The sequence below is a fragment of the Lissotriton helveticus genome, chromosome 3_1, assembly GCF_964261635.1.
Source record: "Lissotriton helveticus chromosome 3_1, aLisHel1.1, whole genome shotgun sequence".
Classification (NCBI taxonomy): Eukaryota; Metazoa; Chordata; class Amphibia; order Caudata; family Salamandridae; genus Lissotriton; species Lissotriton helveticus.
The window spans coordinates 783,252,376-783,274,490 of record NC_136061.1 but is presented as its reverse complement, the minus strand read 5'-3'; the positions used below and the strand labels follow the sequence as shown (position 1 = coordinate 783,274,490).

Genomic DNA, 22,115 nt, shown 5'->3' with positions numbered 1-22,115 from the left:
GCAGAGGTCTCTTCTGGGACAGGGATGCCAGGTGACCTTCCCGATGGCTGTGTGTCCAGAGTCACACATGCGATCGGCAAAGTGTACCGATGTTGTGCTTGGCAGCATCAGGATCAACCCACAATGCTAGGTCAGTCACTCAAGAGCTCTCCATGTTGTGTTGAGGCTGCGCTAACATGCACCGTAGTCCAAGACTATTCTCACCATTACATTACTGTTGAGTTAGAGATTGCATTGTTAATCGCTTGCTGCCTGACAGTATCCTGTGCAATGAATATTATTACAAATTGGTTCACGATGCATAGATGACTTAGCCTATTGTGCAAAATGTCATAGACTATTGAATCAATACACTGTTTTTTAATTCCGTCTCAATACCTTGCTAGGGTATTGAGACGGTTTATTGTCTCTCTAATAAGCTGCACGGCTAAATAGTTATGCGGTCCCAAAGGCAAGGCCTATTGGCTGTGCCAATGCTTGTTTAATTTGGGTTTTTGTACATTTGTGTTCTATTTGTACTTTGGAGCTCATCTATTCCTGCTGAGTGGAGAACCTCCGTCTAGCAAACAGAGTTCTTTTTGCAGTATTTCCCCCCTGCTTTTTGCCTGCTATTTGATGAAACTTTGACTGGAGTGCACTGGGTTCCTGCCAGCCAAGTCCCCAGTGCCCGTGTTCTTTCCCTGAAACAGTTGATCCCCATTTGGCCAGGCCTTTAGCACCTCTGTAAGTCCATAGTAAGTCGTGCCCCTGGTACCCAGGGCATAAGTGCTAAAGTAGGTAGGTGCTAAGAGCCGCAGCATATCTTGTGCCACTCTAAAGGACCCAGCACCAAACCCATGCAGGCTGCGTGACAAGGTGCTCTAAAAAGAGATAACACAACATGGCACACACCCTTTGTGCTATGGCCCCTAACACTGCATTTAATATTTGTAAGCCACCCTTACAGCCCTAGGGCAGCGTGCATTATATTATATGTCAGGACATATCTGCATGAGCAGATCTGCACCTGTGCTGGCCAGTACAATTACTGAACGTACAAGTGAACAGGGACGACTTCCTAAGGTATGTACTGAGCACTGGTCAAAACAAGTTTCCCAGCTACATAATGGCTACACTAAAACCTATGGTGTTTGGAATCAAACACCTCATGTTAATAAACCCATACTGATTCCAGTGATGGATTTATTAATGCATACACACAGAGGGTACCTTAGAGGTCCCCCCTGAAAACGTACCCTCCTCCAGTGTATTGGCTGACTGGTCCTGTCCAGCCTGCCACCACAGATGGGTTTCTGACCCCCTGAAGGTGAGAGTCGATGCTCTATGAGGTCTGAAACTATGCCTGCCCTGGAAGGAAGTGCTATCACCTCCTCCAAGCAGGATGACTAGTAATCAGCATATCCAGAAAAGAGGCTTCAAAGGCCTCCATCACCTTTGATATGCGACCCTGGCTTCCCCTAGACGGGGGAAATGCTACCCCCTGCTTATGGCTCATTTGGCACCCGAACAGGCAGGAAAATTAGCTAGTCAGGAAGTGTGTTCACCCTCCGGTGATTACCACCCCTAAGGCGGGCTACCTGAAGTGAAGACGACTGGGGAAAATTCGACCATCTTGGATTTTAGTGAAATTAGATCCTCTTGGTCAGTATTATGCCTACTTTCCACCGTAAGTGGTCATATAGAGGGTGTAGTCACCCTAAAGGTATGTAGTCCCTTGACTTCTACCTGACATTCACTGTAACACCCCTAAATACAGTATTTATGTGGCGCACATGATGACAGGACTTCAGATGCGATGGACACAAAGAAGCAGTGGCCAAAGAAGATTGCTGACACGAGAACAGAGGAGCAACTACTGACTTGGCGCCATCCCTGCCAGCTTGCGTGCTGCACCTGACCATCGTGCAGAAACTAACTCGTCCTGCTGCTGTGCAGGCTCGAAGAAACCCGGAGGGCTGCCAGTGCTTCACAAATTGCCAGAGAACTCTCTTGCAGTAGAGGAGCTACTACCCATAAGCCGGTGGCACCAAAGAAGCAAAGTCCGGTTCACCGTCCTGCTGCTTACCGGAACTACCAATGCTGCAGTTGCCCAGGAAGAGGCCGCCGTGCTTCCACAGGTCGGATCCATCCTCCCTCCAAGTGTTAGGATGATAGGACCGACCAGCGCTACACAGTACCAATACCGGACCCCTTGCAACAACCAAGGTTTGTTGTGACCAGACATCAACAGTGAGGAAGACATGTACGTCGAGAGATTCCAGAGACAGTAAGACCCTCATCAGAGCGGCCTTGTTGGCCCTGTTTGCCCCTTTTTTGCAGAACCAAGACAAAGATTGTGCTCCCGACTGCCGCCACGACACCTCAGAGTACCTCTGCATCTGTGTCCCACACCCGGAGTCCGAGGGAGGTGACAGTGCTATGGGGTCCTGAGATCCTCAAAGGCTGAGCCCACCCATTGGTTTGCTTAAACTGGTCTCTCAGTCGCTGCCTGCAGCCTCTTTGTGCAGGACCCCTCAACTGCAAGTGTCTCCTGCAGCACGGACCCGACACTTAGACACCTCTGAACCCAATCCTTACAGCCCAAGGAGAAGTGGACCAGCGATGTCCCTACGCATCTCAAGGACTAAGCCTCCGTGTGGGTCTGGCCCTCCAGTCCAAGCTTGCAGCCTCTTATCGACTGGACCGTCCCCCATTGAAGTGAACGGGCACCTAATGCTGAAATGCACCTCTATATCTGGCCGCCCCAATGCTTACCGAGGTGACCTGTTGGTGTTGCCTAGGACCTGGACCCAAACTCACCTTAAGCCCAGGAGAAGGGTCCTGTAAGTCACTGATAAGTGCCAGAATGCAGTATGTTTTTCCCCATAGAATAACATTTCAACTCCAGATATTCCACTAAGTGGGAACTTTTGAAGTACTTAGTTGAGTCCAATGATTTTGCTACCTAAATTCCTTTAAAAATCTATTATTTTTATAAATTCTTTGAGTGTGTCTCTCACTTACTGCCTTTGTGTGTGCAGTAAATGCTGAGCACAGCCCTCTGCTAAGCGTAACAGGTCGCCCACTCCACCATAAAGGAGGGCATTTGGGCTATCAATTTGTGCCTCTGTAAACCAGTTGGGGTATGCCTGGACTCTTTACACAGTGTACTTCATTTTGGTCAACTATCCAAAGAGCCAGCTATCTACACTCTGTATCAAAGTGAAATATGTGAGCAGGAGCTGTTTAGAAAATCTCCTTCGTCTGGCAAACAGGCTGACATAATTGTGCACGATTGTAAAGTCTTCTGTTTCCTTTTACACCATCAGGGGCATACAATTGGAGGGAATTGGTAATGGAGGGGCTTATACATATTACCAGTAACTTTTGGAGAAGAGTTTTGGTACATTAGCAGTTTGCATTTTTGTAAACTCTTTGTTAGTGTTTTTGTCCTAAATAAATGAATGAATAAAACCTAGTATTTGACAGAACACACAAAAATCCAGTGCAGAGTAAACATTACTGTAGTGGTTGGCAGTGTGTAGGCAATAATGCCTTTTACCGATTACATGTGTAACCTAGCTCATATTCCTGTTCTTCCCCCGAACCAATCAAACAAGCCTTTTTTTGATTCAAACAGTGTTTCATTTTATTTTTATTGACCGAATACAGAGAAGCATTTTGTAATACTTGTTGTTTTTTTTCCCCCTTCAAACAGCAACTTCATGCGTCAAGAGTGTCTGGATTCACGCTTTATTTTTGACCGGCCTCTCCCAGTGTCTCGCCTAGTGTCCCTCATTGGAAGCAGTATCCTTTGTCTGTAAAAACTGTTAATGCATTGATTATTTTTGACCTCTGTAGGAATGTTCTATCACATTCTTCCTATTTATGAAGTTGCGCATAAAAACTGGCATCTCGTTTTCTTTTTATCATGAAACCGCCACTTATTTTGTTGTTCTCCTAGGATATGTAGATGGGGCCGGAGTACTGTGAAACACAGTATTACATCACCACCTCACCCACAGGCTTACTTTTTCATATGGAAAGTGTGTGTGTTTGTATTTATTTTTCTGAGTGGTAGTAGTTATAGTTAGGATTCTGAGCGATAACAATCCCTCTGATTTTTGATTGAATATAACTTTACCACTGTTTGATGAATTGCCACGGATTTGCAGACCTATACGTTTTTCTGGATTGGCTGATAATGCAAAGTTCCACAATGATTAGTTGAGAGGGTGAAAAAAGAGAGGTCCCAAAATATATTTTTCCATCAATTAATTCTCTACAGACATTTTACTCCGATGTAACGACTAAAGGGTGGGACTGATTTACATGAAATTTGGCAGGAATATAGATTATGGGGTAGGGAGGGTCCTTTTTGATTTTTTTAAAATCTGAATAGGTTCATGTAGCTTTTCATCTATAAGGAACAAAAACGTAATGATAATTTGGGCTGTAGTATACTGCGATAATTATATATCGTAGTACATGGCTTTGACAAAATACTATATTATCTTATAATGCCGGCCCTTGCAAAATAAAAAGGCAGCCATATTGTTTATACCACTATTTGGGCTGGATTATGATGCCCCGGTCAGTCGAGTGTCGGAAACGGGACCACCCGACAAGTAGCTGGAGGTCCTGCTTTCTCAATTACAATGCGACTGCCTTCACGGCGGTCGGAAAGTGTATTTTTCCTACTGCAGCTTGTACTACGGGCCGCAGCAGGAAAAATGCATGGATGTTTAGGAGGGCACCACGGGTGCCCCACGGACCCCATTGTGGAGGCCAAGGGGTGACTGGTGTCCTGCTAGGTGCTCCCAAAGTCCCTTTCCAACAGCCTTTCTACGGTGGTCAGTCCGCCATAAAAGGCTGTTGTAAAGGGACATCGTGGTCCCCACAGCGGTACCTGAGCAGGCATCACCCCAATAGTAGCGATTACACACGGACCGCTGCCTTGAACCTGTCGGAAAAGCAGCGGTCGGTGCCTCCAACCACCGCATCATAATGTGGCGGTCGCACTGCAGAGCCAATTGTCTGTCGGACCGCAACAGATGTGGATTGTGGTCCGACCGACATCATGATGAGGCACTTGTGTTTGTTTCGGGATTCAGCAGGTAATATAGCTTGCTTATTACTGTTTTTAAAAAAATATATAGAAAGAAATGAGACACTTCAAAAAAAGTCAGGAGTTGGGTAAAATTATTTTTTGTTTTATTTGTTTTTATAAAAGTTTACTGAGCACCGCAGTACTTCCTCGAAACTATCTAGGAAATACTGCAATACCTATTGAAATCACTCCACTCTAAAATACACTTCTCCCCTCTACGCCACACCTCTTTACAACACTCTGCTCTGTGCCACTCTGTGACCCTCTACTCTACACTATTGTATTATCACTACGCCACTCCACACCACTTTACTCCACTCTACTCTGATAAAATACTATATAATATGCTACTTCACTCTACAACAATCTACTTCACTGTATACTCCTCCACTCTACTACAAGCCACTGTACAACATTCCACGACTCGTGCTCCTCTTTACACAGTGTTGTGAACTCGCTTTCCAGACTCCAATAAATGCCTTACAAACGATGGCTTGAGCAGCCATTAACACAAGCATCACTTCAGTGTATTTAATTTGTTCCAAAAGGAAAACTAGAGGGAAAAAATGGGTTCTCGAGTATGGGGACCAGCCTCCACAAACCTTCCATTGGACAATCACCTTGCTCATTAATATGATAAAATATTATGCAGTACTTCAAATCGGATGACAAAGCAGTCAGTATTACTCCTAAGGCAATGTAGATCAATTTTCTGTGTTAATGAAACGGCAGAAGAGTCCTCTATGCAGTTTTTATTCAATTCCTTATTTTTCATCTTTTGATAAAATTGGTTTGATTTTTAGCCATAGCCAACACGTTTCTTCCCCTTTGGACTTCGTCACTGTTAGAAGAATATATACACTAATTGTTTACAATATATTAATATATACCTAAAACCACTATATACATTTTAAAACCGAACTCCCATTAATAAATCTGGTCAATGATTGCCGAATCTTTATTTTCTTCTCACCGCACCAAATGGTATAAAGGTTTCAAGAACTACAAACAGTTCGAATATATTTAGAGATTTAGATATACTCATATCTAAAGTTTCAAGAAGCTCCACAAAATTATGTGTCCGGACCGAAGGCGAGGATTATGCTGTAACTTTCTTTATTCCTTACAGCCAGCAGTGTTCAACTTCAACTTTTTTAACAAAAATCTAGCACTCCCATGGTGCTTTACACAGTCCATGCACAGTCCACCAATCAGTATCCTCCACTATCCCTGAGGGCGTGTGCTTCCTGTGGCTACTCCTCTTTCTTTCCTGCTGCCAGCAATTAAGTCACATTTATCTTTTCTCTCCGTCTTTCGTGGAAATTTGACGATGCTTTCATGTGATTTTCAGTGCGTGCTTTGCCTTTTGTTAATTGCGCTATTGAAACGCCTCTTGCGCTTGTTGCTGTGGGGAGGGAATTTACTTTATGACCCGAGTTTCTGTCACCAGAGTTTTCCATCCTGTTTAATTTATAGCCTTGAGTGCGCGGCGTTCTCCTTCGTTTATTGCGCTTATCCCCTCGGGTGCCTTTTCATTTCATTCGGGCCGCTGGAGCATCGTTGTAGCTCCGCTCGCGGCCCCTCGCTGACGGGCTTTCGCGGTGCAGTGCACATCGGCTCGCAGAAGGTTGCAAGGTTGAACTCACTGATAAGTGCTGCTCCTTGTGGTGAGGATCGGCGAATTCAAGTCGGGCAGCACACATTTTTCTATAAATATTCCGACGTGCACCTCCAGCCTGCTTGGTCTGGGAACCCGACCACTCGCCTTTGTGGGTCTGTATCCTTGATTGGCCACAGCGTGACACCTGCAGACATTGTAGGTCGGGACAGTTGCTGTGAGGAACTATTCGAGTAAGGCACAATTTTTTATTACTTCCAATCACTTACTAGCTGTGGTGGGGGCAGACCTTATTGACACCCGTTATAACCAGGGTGAGTCGCCCCGGGGAGATATTTTTCCTGATAGCCGCTCTGCAGCCCAATATAAAGTGTTTATCACTGCCAAATTATTCTGCCACTACCTTTAGGTTCTTTTTTTGCCTGCTTGCACATAGAGTGCTTAGTCTGCCGTAAAGGGTCACTTGAGTACTCCCGATCCCTGCCACCAGGGTAAGACCTTGTAAGCGATGGAGGTGGATTAATCAAAGGAGGAATCCCTGCAGGTCCTTCCCCTCGATGATGAGTTCTGTGTCCATGTGGAAGCGTCCATTCATCAGGCAGTGGAGGCAGCAATGGGTCCTTTCGAGTGCTGCATTATGCAGTATGCTTAAGCCATACAGGCAGAACGACCCCAGCATGCAGAGAAGCGCAAGAGCACCTCAGCAAACGATGTAGGTGCATTTGAGCGCCTAAAAAGGGCATTTCTGGCCAGATCTCCTCCATTAGAGCAAGATGGGACCCCGGAAGTCCTGGAGACCCCAGACTTTGGCCAAAATGACTAAGACTAATCTGTGGGGGACTCTCCAGATGAAGCGGGACCATCTAGACCCTGGCGCTATATTGTGCCCCCATCAGACACCCCCAAAGATGAGGAAGAACTGTCTGACATGCTAGTCCCTGAAGTCTTAATACATCCAAAATCTTCAGAATGGACGCCCTCCCCAAAAGTTTTGGCGTTCGTTGCCAGTCTCTTACGCAAACCTCTTGAGAAGGAGGTCAGGGCCTGCACTAGGGCAGAGTGTCCTTTCCTCGCCCTTCCGGGCAAAGTTGCGATGACGCTGGAGGTCGACCCTAGAATGGCGACCTTCCTCCAGAAGTACGTTGGGGACCCGAAAAAGAGTATTGACAGCTCCTGGTAGTCCTGCCAGGACAAGCTCCTGGACCTAACCGGATCGCTCACCAAAAGTCTTGAATTGGCTGAGGAGGCCAAGGCGGCAGGTTCCCCTATGTCACGGGAGCGGATTTCCAACTAGGCTCAGAGGACGATAGTCTTTTGGGGGAATGCAGATTGTGCCCTTTCTACAGAAAGGTGACGCTTCTTCCTACTGAAAGTCGACGCCAAACTTGGCCACCTGGCCTCTTCTGAGGCGGGCACTGTCGCACAGGGTGGCCGTTTCGAAGACCCTTTTATCAAAGAACTGACTAAATTCGTTTAGACTTCCACTTCCCTCAACAAGGCTCAGACATCAATTAAAAAAATCTTACATCCTCGTGTTTTTGTCAGCGGCAGTCGTGGCAGGGGGGCTCGGCCGGCAAATTCTACACCCAAGGCCCTCAGAGGCGGCAAGAAAGCCACAGACCCCGGCAGGCAAGAATTCTTTCTATCCTGTTGAGGCTACAGAGGCCGGGGAGGCAGAGGAGCAACACAAGGCCAACCATTGGCCGCAGCAGGTGAGTGTTAGACATGGCACCACTGGCGTGGGTCCCCCTTCCATTTTTGCTGTTGCCTCATGTATTTTTGCTGGTGTTGTATGCTTTGGGCACTGTGCCACTGCTATCCAGTGCCACAGTACAAGTGCTCCCTATTGTAAATTGATGTACAGTGGTTCCATGTTTGGCTATTTGGTTTACTTGTCAGACCATAGTCTAGTGCACTAAGTGTGCCCAGGGCGTGTAATCCAAATGCTGCTGGTGGGCCTGCAGCACTGGTTGTGCCACCCACAGAAGCAGCCTTGTAAAATATGTCTAAGGTCTGCCATTGCAGAGCCTTCGTGCAGTCTGGTACTGTCATGCTGACTGGGCAAGTGCTCCCACTTCCCAGTCCTTAAACCTTCCCTTTTCTTCATATCAGTCACCCCTATGGTAGGCCCAAGGGCAGGGTGCATTCTAAGTATAAAGTAGGACAAGCCCTGATGTGTGTGGCATGTCCTAATAGTGAATTACAGCCATTTTCGTTTTTCGCTATTGCAAAGCTACCTGTAATCCATAGGCCAGAAGGGGCTGTTAGAGTTATTACATTTTATAATCCTAACTGTCTCAGATAACATGGTAGAAATTCGAGTGTAGTATGCCTGGACTCAGAATAATAAAATACATCTTTTAGTGAAGTTTATTTTAATATTCTGTGATTTCAAATACCACTTTTAGAAAGTAGGTATTTGCTTGTCTAACCATTGAAACCTGCCTCTGCTAGTTTGTGTATTCATATGTCTGGTTTTGTGAGTGACAGGGCTGTGGAATTCCAGGAGACATGCTGAGTCACCCAGTGGTGAATAGAGATATGCATCTAGATGGGAGGGAGGAGTTGGACCTGAACTTTGATTAGGGCTGTGCCTGCCTTCCACAATGCTGGCTCCACCCCCTGGGGAGCGGCTGATGTCTCTGCCCTGCACACTGAAAGAAGAGAAAGAGTCCTGTAAACAAAGTGCTCCAGGACTGTACTTGCCTTCCACAATGCTGGCTCCACCTCCTTCGGGGCGTCTGATGTGCCTGCCCTGCACTGTGAAAGGAAAGGAGAAGTCTGGTAAACAGAGTGCTTCAGAACTGGTTTGGACTGGGCAAAGACCCCTCTCCCCTCAGAGAACAAAGGATTTTGGGGTATAAATATTGGGACCATGATCCCATGAAATTAAATCACTTTTGACTACAAGAAGAAACCTTTTCTGAGGAGAGGAACCTGAAGGACCTGAGGAGAGACTATTCCCAAGCTGAAGTGCTGCTTGGGGGATTGGCCTGCAGTGGTTGCCTTACTGCCAAAGGAAGGAGAAAGGAACTTTGTGTACTTTGCTTTCAACTTGTGTAGGATCTGCAAGGGCTTGGAAAAGAGCTTGCCTCCTGCTGAAGTCTCAGGGCCAACAGACTTCACCCCCAGCTCCCCAGAGTTCTTTTTGGAAGTGCCTGCTGCTGTTTTGGGCCTTCTGAGGAACTGCGTGTCGCAAGGATCTGGAAGCGCGACTCAACGAGAAGAAGCGTGTCGCTGTGCCTACCATCGCAACTCCAAAGGAGGGTGTCATTGCTGGAACTGTCGCACTGCACCGCATCGGAGAGAAGCGCGCCGCAACGAAGAGGAAGCGTTTCGCCGTCGCTGCTGCTGCCGTCGCAACTACGAAGGAGGGTGTCACTGCTGTAGTTGTTGCACTGCACCACATCAGGAGAAGAATCTCGCAACTCCGTAGGAGGGTGTCGCCGCTGGAACTGTCGCATTGCACCGCATCGACCAAGATCACCTCGCATCCCCAAGAAGCACGCCGCCGTCTGAGCTGCTGCCGTCGCATCTTGGATGTTGCCGCTGTAGTTGTCGCATCGAGCAGAAGCTTCACGCATCGTGGGAGGAGAGCGTCGCTGCTGAAGCTATTGCCCGTCGCATCGTAAGGGTGTCGCCGCTGCAGTCCACGCATCGAACAGAGAACTTCCTGCATCCCCGAGAAGCGTGCCGCATCTGGAAGATCTTCACGTCTTTATTTCTTTGCACCTGACTTTGCCTCATTTTCCATCGCTGCAACATTGCTTGTCGTGGAAGCGCAACGCAACTGAAGGTACATTGATGCAGAGTGTCGCATCTAAGAACTGAACTGAACTAAGCTTAAATCTACCATCTTAAAGTAATCATAGTGCGTATTTTTGTCGTTTATGGGCTTGTGGTAACTCTATATAAAGTCTACTTATTTTTTATATAAAACCTGTGCGGTGTCCTTTTGTAGTGTTGTCACTGGGTTACTGTATGTGGTCACAACTGCTTAACTTACATCGCTTCTGAAATAAGCCTTGACTGCTCATGCCACTCAGCCTAGAGGGTGAGCAGGGGTTATTTTAGGAGTGTAATCCCCTTGTGCTGACTAGAGGAGGGGGTCCCTATTTGTCACAAGTACCTACCTGTGCCAACTAGACCCCCAAATCTAACAGTGAGCCTTTCTCATTTCCAACATCTCAAGGTGTAGGGCAGATTGGCGTTTCTGAGGCACAATTGGAGAGCCATTACATCAGACACTTGGGTGCTATAGAACGTAAGTGGTTTCCAAATAGAGTTCTACGGCACTCCTGTCCAGGACATTCGCCCCAGACCAATGTTTTTCGCACAAGACAAGGCCTCGCTTATCGACAAGGAGGTAGCCTGACTTCTGCGGAAAGGAGCCATAGTGCCCTCCCGGTTACACCCGACGGGTTTTCTCTGCAACATCTTCCTTGTAGAGAAAACGGATGGCGGTCAGCGACATGTCATAAATCTATCAGTGGCTGGTTTACCGCCACTTCAAGATAGAGGGCATCCATCTTCCGCGCGACCTCCTGCAACCCAACGATTGGATGGCGCGACTGGATTTGAAAGACGCGTAATGAACAGTACCCGTATATCCCCCGCACAGACTGTTCCTACAGTTTCTCTGGAAGGACCAGGTCTATGAGTTCGCAACTCTTCCTTTCGGCCTCTCGTGGGGTTCGTTCACGGTGGAACTCGTTGCGTCCAGGTTGGATCACTAGCTCCCAAAATTGGCCCAAAGCCTTTCTCCAGAATTGGGCTGGGGACACGGGCTATGCCTTTCCCCCGTTCACGATGATAATGAGTCTCACTACACATATTCGCAGACTGGAAACGAGGGTGGTGTTGATCACACCTTATTGGAGTTCAAAAGTGTGGTTTCCAGTTCTTCTGGAACTTTCTTGGGATTCTCCAATCCTTCTAACCTGCGATCCTCTTCGTCTGAGGGATCCTCAAGGTCACCCTCATCCCCTACTCCAACAATGTAGAATGCCCCTAGAGGCTTACGGATTTAAGGCATCGTTGGAGACTCTGTGGACTTTCACAAGAGGCTCAGCGATTGCTGGGAGCAGCGTGGGCGGACAGCACCGACAAGAGATATAGATCAGCTTTGTCTCGATGGGTCAGTTGGTGTGTTCGGAACAGTCCCGATTCCCATGGGGTGCGAAGTGGTAGCAATCCTGAACTTCCTGGTATCCCTAGCTTCGCAGGGTTTGGCCAAACGCACAATTAATTCCTAATGGTCGGCAATTTCAGCAGGCCATACGCCGGTCCAAGGTCGCCAAGTCAGGGAACACCCTATAGTTTGCAAGCTGTTGAGGGGTATACGCTTAACGCTCCCTCCAGAACCCAGATATTCATCTCTTTGGGGCCTTAATAAGATACTCCACTTGTTTCAGTTCTGGCAGTCCAATAGATATTTGTCCCGTAAAGAATTCTCAGCGAAGTTCGTGATGTGGTTGTGCTTCATTTCCTGCTGCAGAGTCTCAGACGCCCGAGCACTAGACATCACAAGATTTACACTCCACAAGGAGTTACCTTCCACATCGCCCGCAGAACTAAGTCGGACTCTAGAGTGATATTTTACCCAGCTTTTGATCGTTCCCCCAAACTGTGTGGTGTCAGATGGCTTCAGGAGTATGAAAGCATGACAGAAGAGACACGACCCCACTGGGGAGCGACAGCTCTTGATTTCCTTAAGGAAGCCTTTCAAAGCAGTTACACCACCAACTATAGCACGCTGGATCCGATGGGTGATGCAAGAAGCGAGCATAAACGTTGCGCAAATTGGCGCCCATTTGATGCGAGGAGCCATGACGTCAAAAGCTTTCTCCCCGGGAGCCAGGCTGGAAGACATTTTGAACGCGGCTGACTGGTCATCGGACTCGATGTTCAAGAGATTCTATTTCAAACCAGTCGTAAACATGGCGTCGCTGGTGGTGGATAAGCTTTGAACAAGCATAATCCTCGCCTCCGGTACTGACATAGAATGAACAATTTCCTAGTAAACATGACGGAGAGTTTCAATTCTATTAAGGACGAGGAGGCGAGGATTATTCCCTCCCAAGGCTCTGACAATCTCCTCGTTCCCGCCCGATGTGAACAATTGATAGTACCCTTCAAGAAGATGATTTCTATGGTATAAGTATGCTTCGCTTTTGCTTTATCTTTAGGCCTCAAGAGACTGTTATATTTCTTCTTATGTTCTCATTTCTGGTTGTTTAAACGTAGAAGTTGTGTTGACCTTGGTCACGGAGAACAGAGTCATGGTTTTTATAGTTGATCTATTTCAGGTTCTGAGAATGATTGATCCGACCCAAGGTTTTTCTGGTCGCAGTCAAGAAAGCGGCGTTGCCACAGCATAATCCTCTTCTCGGCGTCCTACTTTCCGTAATGCTTACTAGGATATTTTTCATTACACACTACAAATAAAACAAATGCATTACCTTCAATAAATAGTTCTTTCTTTGTACGAGGCTGCCTCCTTAAAATCTATTATCATACATAATATACAGAATGCGAGGGAGAATAAAACAAATGTAAAACAGCAAAGTAGAACATACAAAGAGCGAAATGGAATAAAGCATTCCTAAAAAGCTGAAGTAAAAATATTAGGACCCATATACAGCCAAATAAACAAACAAAAAAAAGAATCAAAATATTAACAACATAAGAAATTAGATTAAAATGTCCTAGTAAACAGGCTAGAAACTTAAAAAAAATCGATAAATCTTATGACAAACCATTTCATTTGGTGGGGACTAGACAAATGAGCGTGCCTCATGGTTGGAATGCATGTTGAATTTGATGTATGAAGGTCTTAGGAAAATACGCCTAGCCTTTTGCAACTCTGGACACACAAATAACTCATGATTCAAATCTTGAACTTGCAGACAACAGATTTCGCAAATTCCCCTTTCCGTATTTTATCCCACATACCTGTAAATTCTCTTAAGGGCAACAAATACTCTCAACAAGAGCATCAGCCTTCTAATCCATTAGAGTAAGTTTTAAGCTAAATAGGGCTATGGTTTGTACCCCAATGCGTTACCACAAACCACCTCGTTGTGCGACTTGGGCTGGCTTAGAGCAATATCTGTGGCCAAACTAATGGAGATCACAGACTTTTTTATAAACAGCTTCAATACAGACACTTACCTGCCATTGGATAACATTGACCCATTTTGACTCGAAAATTTTCGAAGTGTGAAGTTTTGAAACCTGAAAATATTCCTATAAAATCAGCCAAAGTCCGAATTCGAAAATACTCACCGGTGATCAGGAGAGAAGCCAGTACTGTACCTTTCAGCCCAGTACTGAACCGCCAAAGTAATCCCTAGCGGGTTTACTAGTAATCTGTATTTTTCTCCATAGGAACCCATTGTCTGCTTTTATATGAAATTTCTTCTAAGTGCCTACTTTTGAAAACTGCAAATATTCTTCAAAAATCGTACGAAATACTGAAACGCAATTACCTACCTGTTTTAAGTTAAGCCCCCAGTGCTGGCCCTAGGGGACTAGTGCTGGGTTACAAAAGTAATGCGATCGTACTTTTTCTGTAACCTGAATTTCTTCCCATTGGATAACATTGTCAGAAACATCTTGAAAAGTTTCTAAAAGTGTGAACTTTTAAAACCGCTTTATATTCAGGAAAATCCAATACAATAACTAAAACGTTTTTGCGAATCTGGTTTCAGATTAGACCCCAGGACTGAATCTACGACCTAGTCCGGGAACTACCAAAGTAATCCGTAAAGTAATCAACTGTACTTTCCTATAAAAAACCCATTGGCTCAATGCTAGAGTGTGTTTCAGAACTGTATTGCTTATTAGCTATCCTGTAATTACTGTGTGTACAAACTCATTGCTCCTCTGCAAAGTATTTACATGAGAGTACTCGTATCTCAAAGTATATTTTTATAACTGTTGGTTCTAAAAATAAAACAACTATATCTGAGGATATAATAACAATTGGCCTGGAGTTCAGTTCTTGAGTGTGTGAAACCTTTTGCTGACTGAGTGTGTACAACAAATGCTTTACACTGTCCTCTGGTACTGCCTTACTGCTCGACCAAGCTATCACTTTGGAGAGTAAGGTCAGTTCTGACTTTAACCTCTGTTAAACCTTTGGGGTTTGTGGACTCTATACACACTGTACTGCCTTATGATCCAGTATATATAGAGCCACCTTCTCACAGAAGGTAAGCCAAAGGTTCATATCCTGCCCCTCAGTAGCACAGGACAAAGAAGGGGGAATTTTAACCCTGAACATTGACAAAACATGGCCAAAGTGGCATCTCCCGCAGATTCTTTAGAATCTGTTCAGTGTGCTAGCCTGGGATACAGCCCTGATCACACAGAGTTTAATGCGCTCTATATCTCGCCTGTTTTTTGTAAAGACCTTTCCAAGATATGAATAGGAATCAACCATTTCCAGCTTTTCAGACCCCAACATCCACTGGTAACACCTTCTTTAATCTGAGCCCTTTCTTACGGAAGACCAAGATCTTACTTTTGGCAATATTAATTTTTCAAGGAATGTGCTTCAGCATATTTGGTCAAGGCTTCCAGGTGACGTTGCAAGCCAATAGGTGTTAAATCAAGAATGGCCACAACATCCGCATATAATAGGAAACCCACGGACATTGTACCAATTTTAGGGGCATCCCCCCTCACCAAATTTAAAGCGCCGGCAAGACCAGATATATATATAGAAAACTAGAGCAGCCAGCCGGCATCCCTGCTTAAGTCCATTATGTGTTCTAATCTTATGGATAATCCAGCGATCCTCCCATTAAAACTCCGCACCAGGTATCTGAGTGTAATTCCATGATGAGACCCTAAAGATGATGTGGGACACCCAGTCGAAGGAGCTTTCTCCACAGCGTTTGGCGGTCCACTTTGTCAAATTCTGTGGAGAAATTAATAAATGCAGTATAGACTGGCATGCCCCGTAAAGAAAATATTTCTCAACGATTGTCTGGAGGTCCACAATGTTAGCCAGAGTACTTTGTTTCTTTCTGAAACCGGCTTCTTCTGAAGGTATGATATTCTGGTCATGGGCCCATTGGTGCAGATGACAGAGGATGCTTTTAGCAAATAATATCCCTGAAGCATCCAGCAGAGTAATCTGTCTGAAGCTGGCTGTGGAAGTTTTGGGACCCTTTTTATACAAAGGGACTAAAACACTCCCCTTCCAAGAAAGGGGGAGTTTCCCACTTCGAAAGCAATAATTAAACAGCAGGGCAAGAAGAGCTCCCTAGGCAACAGCCTCCTTTTAAATTAACGCGATAGGAATTCTGTCCGGACCTTGCACGTCATATGATCTAGTATTTTTTAAAAAACCCACTAAATCCTCCCCCGAAGGACCAAATTCCGAAAAAGAAGACTCATCCACTCCAATCATCACAGGAATGACGGCACTATCTTTCTTATATAATAGGGAGATATAATCCATCCAGTCCTTCTCTGGGTTCGAAATAGGCAAAGCCTTCTTCCTTGAGTCGCAATATTCCGCTATCGGGCGCCAGTACTTTCTAGAGTCATTGGCCCTTCTCGCAAGCCGATCCACTTAAAATAGTAATCCCTTCTCCTTTCAGTGAGTTTACAGCGATTTCTTACTCGTTTAAGGCGATTAATTTCCTGCTGATAACCCATATAGAACTGTAAATGCTGTTTTCGAACTAATCGATTAATTTCTTGATTTAATATTTTCAAAGAGAATGTGCCCTGTTTAGACATACAAGGGCCTACAGAGCTAGAGCTTACATTTCAAATCTCTTCCATTTGGGCATCAATACACTAAATGGTTTTGTCGGGAACACACCCAGACTGTTCTGTGTAAGACCTCTTAATTTTCAAACTGACCTCAGCCATGTATTTCGATGTCCAAAAGGAACGTCCATTGGCTTTGTTAAAAATGGCCATAACCAGGCCGGAGTTCCCCGGAATCTATGCAGGGTAACTCAAAAGTCACTGTCATACCCTTTATAATATGGTCACCCAATGCCGACGGGAGAACTAAGACATTTTCACAAGCTGGAACATTTGTTAAGAGTTTCGTTTAGTAGCCACACTACATGAACTATACCTTGCATCTCCCCCATGCACAGCTTGTACCACTTTATATTACATCACTTGTACCACGTTAACTCAAAGCATTCATAGCATCACTCGTGGCAGAATTTATGAAAACACTGTGCATGGTAGCAGGGGGAGTTACAGTTCATGTAGTCTGGCTAGCGAGTTCACAACACTACACAAAGGTGCACAACACCTAGTAAGTTTTGGGTGGGGGTGCAAATTATAACAACGTTCTAACTTAAGAATTTCTCATTTCTGTGTAGTTTAAATTAGTTTTGTATAAAAATTATTACAATTTTCCTAACTTTAACTTATTCTGAACCTTTTTTTTAATGTGTGTGTGTGTGTATGTATATATATATATATATATATATATATATATATATATATATATATATATATATATATATATATTCACTCTACATGCTTGCTTGAATGGGTATTCCTTAACAAGCCTTTTTTTTAGAAACGCAAATACCAACACAGCGCTATGGAAGAAGACCATATGGTGTGGGATTATTGATAGCTGGTTTTGACGTAAGCACACCAGTCTCTGTAGTACCTCGATCTCTATTGTTGCAAATACTTAGGTTATAATTTGATTGACTAAACTTTATTTCTCGTGTGAAATTTAAGATGCATTTTGTGCATCCATTTTAAAATTACAGTATAATGGAAATTATTGTGCTATTAGTCTGTTTTCAAATTCCGATCCAACACAAAACAGTTTTATTTTGATTGGGTAAGAAATGTGATCCTAAAGGTTTTCGGTGGCAAAAGGAGCATCAGGATTAGGCAATTCATCTGATTGGTCTGTGATCTTATAAATGAACTGAACCTCTTAATACCAGCCTATTCATGGTTACAGAAATCCTTTGTGCCTTGGATTGTGATGTTCATTGGATATTTAAGATAATATAAGTAAAGATAGTCTTATTTCCTTTGTTGTGGTCTAAAGCCTCATGGTATGATGAGATCCCTGTACAGTGCTCCACTGCCAAATACATACATAGATGAGGATAAAGGCTAATAGTTTTCTTTCCTATTTAGGGAGATTATACTTCTGCACTGCCGCTCATTGTGCTATTTTCTGAATGGATACACTATTATTTTTTCCTAAATAAATATAGTTTTCTGGAATCCACTAGTGGATCCCTGGCTTGCTGTTCTAGTTTGTGCATAAACTCGACTAATTTCATCATCAATCACGATATGTATATTTCGTATTGTGTGGACTAGCTGAACATAGAACGTTTGTTGTATTTTTCTCTCTTAGATTTTCTTTTTTCTTCACTACTGTTTTACATCCATGATACCTGAATTTGCTGTATTGCTTTAAGTACATGAATATGATGTTGAAGCATTTCTTCTGTATCATATTCATGCACTTAAAGATTTGTGGTTCGTAATTTTTAGAAGGGGTAGTTCATGTAAAATACAAATGCTTACATTAATTGTTATCTTCACAATCTAATATAACTAAAGGTCTACAAGCTAGCCAACTACAATGCTTTTTTTCCCTCCAGGATATGGGGCCTCATATTTTCCAAACATGCCCCTCTGCTAACTACTTTGACTGCAAAGCCATGTCTATAGGAGCTCGTTCACAGTCCGCTCGTACTTATTTGGAGAGACACATGACAGAATTTGCTGAATGTAAGTGAAACGCTTAAAGTTTCCACCTATTGTAGCAGCTTCTTTTTCTGTCAGGGTTACAGATGCTTCTGGGAATGTAAAAATGTGTAGTGTGACCTCAAGATGACAGAAGTGGAAGTAGTGAGGGCTCACTTCACCACGCCAAAGTCAACAATGCTGAGGTTAACTGTCAAAGGCAGCAGAGCTAGATGAGCTGAGATGAGTAAATTAGGAAGTTTTAACTGGGCTAGTTGTAGGTTTCAGGAAAGCATTGTTATCTGTAGAAGCTACATTATCCATACTCTTTGTAATTCAACAAGTCAGTACTTTTAAGTACTCTGTTTATTTTAATTATGCAGAGTTTTACTGAAGCTAAAAAAAAAATCAAACCATGGGGAGTTCCTGGTCATTTCCTGGATTATCTCTTCCCGCTTGTGCGCTAAAGTATTCACACTCTAGTTCTTCTGTACCTGTGAGTGCTTTTTAACACTCTCAATCATGAAATACATGCTAAGTGACACTAAAACACTATTCATCTTGTTTTGTCCTTTTCAATCATCATTTACTAGGGTCCTTTGATAACCTTCAGGTCTCAATTTCACTAGTTCTTCAAAATATGTCCAATTCCTCCATTTTTCTCAATTTTAATTTCTAATCTACACATTATAATTTCATTTTGAAATTGTTCTTCCTTTTCTATTTTACACCTTCATTGGTGTTGGTTAAGTGGGTGGCCTTGAATGCCATAAATCACCACCTGCCAAGGTTTCGAACCTCCCCAAATGTCCAGCACAGCCAAGAAAAAAACAGAGTTAGCTTTCTTTACAATAATACAGATTTAGTAGTCAACAGCGAATCAGAAGCTTGTGTTGCTATACACACACACTTATAATCAAGCTACTGTGCTTCTGCTGACACAGTAGCATTACCATAGCCATTTGTGTCATGCCTACATTTAGGAATGTCTTTCAATGCTTAATCATTTGAATTGTTGAGCCTATCCATTTTTTTGTTGAAAATGTGTTTGTTATATACATAACCTAACAACCATACTTTGACGTTTGCATACTATTGCACCCTGTACATTACCCAAACATCCCCAGACGTCCCGCATCCAACGATTAAGTAAAGCAATTGTAATACAAATACGTACTTGTGCCCTTATCAGTGTTCGTAGCCACCCCCTCCACTGTCTGAACAATTTTAACCCAGTCAACTGTCTCTATTTAATGCCTTGTGTGTGCCCTATGCCCCAACTGCTCCTGATTTTTAGGTTTCACCTGGCGTCCACTGCGCAGCAGTGTTCGCACAGGCGAAATCTTTTGTTTAGCAGTACGGGGCTTTGTCCCGCCTCCCTCTTCGATTGGCTAGCTCCATAAATGGAGGCTAGCCATTGGAAGAGAGATGTCACACTTTCTGGGCGCAGATTCGTGGGTGTTCCGGTGATTTTTTTTTCTCTCCGCCCCTTTTAGAACGTCATGAAGATGTGGGCCACTGTGGGCGTGTACTTTTTTTTTTTTAACATGGCTGTTTTTCCTCATTGCTAAGATCGTCCTGGTCCCGCATGGTTGTATCACGCTGTCCGTCCCCCCTCCCGCTGTCCGTGTCTTGGTTCCGCCCCCCCACCCCACACGCTGTCCGTGTCTCTGTTTACAAGTGATCAGAGGTTGCAGGGAGCTCTAAGCGGTGACCGAGCAGGGGCTGCGGTGGAGCTGCGGGCATCTTTTCCCGGTGAAGGCAGTTTTCTTGTTGGAGCCATGCACGCTGGCCTGAGGTCGCTTGGGTTTTGCGCCGGTATTTAAAGTAAACGTTTGTCGCGACAGTATGCCGGCGGTATGTATGCTCCTGTTTTTGTTGTGTTTAAAGTAAGCCATTTCCATTTCCTTCGTGTCCTGGTGTCTCCGTGTATTGTTGTGCGTGGCTCATGGCTGTCGTCTTTGTTTTCCGTCTTTTTTCCGTCTTCGCCCTCCAGGTTGCCTCTGACCCTCCACCCGGGCCAATCGGAAGATGGATAAACTCCCCCCGCGCACATCCCTGACCAGCAGCTGGGGCTGACCATGAAATGAGCAGCGCCCCCAGAGTAATCCGCTGAGCCCCGTGTCCGGGAGCCTTTTCATTTCGCTCCTGTAAGTGTTGGTGAAAGGGGCGGAGGGCGCAGGATAAAGCAGCAGAATTGGAAGAAAAAAGACATCCCCGGACAAAAAGTTAATGAGAAGCCTGTGGTTAGTGGAAAGCCATCAATACTCCCCGGGTGAATTTATTCCATTTCGTTCAGCTTGACAACCGCTGCTTCTGTTTTTAAAGCAAATCTGCTGTTAAGTAATTCCATTTTTGGAAGACACCCTTAGAGGCCGGATCTGCTGCTCGCAGGCGGGAGGCACTTGTGGCAAAACCAATGCTGGACCCTGCCTGTGATGGGGAGGGGGAACGGGATTTCTGTATCTATTAACATTTGCTGCAGAGCAGCAGGCACTTTACCGCGCTTTCAAGGCACTTTAAACATGTAGAAAGAAAACAATGCAGAATCCAGCATCTACAGGCCTTACCCGCCCCTGATGCGCTGTGTACTCTAGCAAATCCCGTAGAGTATCTCCACTCAGCTCACACTACTTGAATCGGTCGTGTTGGCATAGTTTATATTGTTTTTTGTAACAAACGAGAAGGTGTGGAAAGAAGACAGGGCACCATCGTTTGCTGTCGATCAATTTCACTGTTTCTTAAAAAATAAGACTGAAAAATGAATACTGTGAATTTCAAAGACAAACCGCAAATAAAGTCCTACAAATTCACACAAACCATGAACTCTTTGCACCATTCAACCTGTGACCCAAATATGCTAGAATAGTTATTTTTCGCGGTCCTATATTAAATAAAAAGTTCGTTTAACTACATGTAGACACGTTGAAGTATCTTTAGCATCAAGTGCTAAGCTTAATTTTAATTAGGTCTCCCGGTTTTTTGGTATTTATTTTTTTGCCATTTCCGTCTGTATGTATCTATTTATTTTGTGCTAATTTTATCAGTATTTATCTATATTTATTTAGGGTTTTGTGGAAAAATTAGGCTGAAATGAGTATATTTCCACATTTATTTAACCGATAAATATGCGCTTGTGCTTGAATGTCTGTCAGGTTTCAGTGCTGTGAACACCCTCAAAAGATTCATCAGTTCACTTATATCCATATATGCAAATTTCAGTATCAACCTTGTGCATATCTACTGCTGTTAAAGCCTCTTTACTAAAATTCCTTTTTTAACCCCCTTATCTATCAATCCACACATCTATTGGCCTGGCAGATTGTATTTAGAGTTACTTAAAAAGCAACCCAACTTCTGTTTTTACCCACATTAAAACATAAATACAGACAAGAAAATAAATGTTTTCTGTCTGAATTTATCTGTCAAAATCAGTAAAAACAGAAAACAGGGAGCCTTAATTTGAATGTTTCTTATATTGTGTTAGAAACTGCCCTATCCAGGGCTAAGTGTGTGCTGAACTGTCTATTCAGAGGGCCAAAAATCTGACTGCAAACCAATTTTAACATTGAGTGGGATGAGGGAACCCTTTGAACTTCACCGGGGATGCCGGGCAAAGTGCCAGATTTTTACCTGATGTAGCTCAAGGCGACATTTAGGCCGCCTTTTCCAGCAGCTTGATGTCCTGACCAAAAAGTT

The 22,115-nt window shown here is 44.2% G+C and overlaps 1 protein-coding gene across 2 annotated transcripts in view; it reads left to right on the top strand.

Annotated features, from left to right (window-relative positions):
- Nucleotides 1–22,115, top strand: part of PSMA1 (proteasome 20S subunit alpha 1) — a 143,120-nt gene that overhangs the window by 40,409 nt on the left and 80,596 nt on the right. For both annotated transcript variants that reach the window (XM_078681017.1, XM_078681016.1), the window contains exons 5-7: nucleotides 3,698–3,786; nucleotides 17,272–17,342; nucleotides 18,332–18,461. In XM_078681017.1, the coding sequence (XP_078537143.1) occupies nucleotides 3,698–3,786; nucleotides 17,272–17,342; nucleotides 18,332–18,461 (290 nt within the window). The remainder of the gene's footprint in view (nucleotides 1–3,697; nucleotides 3,787–17,271; nucleotides 17,343–18,331; nucleotides 18,462–22,115) is intronic.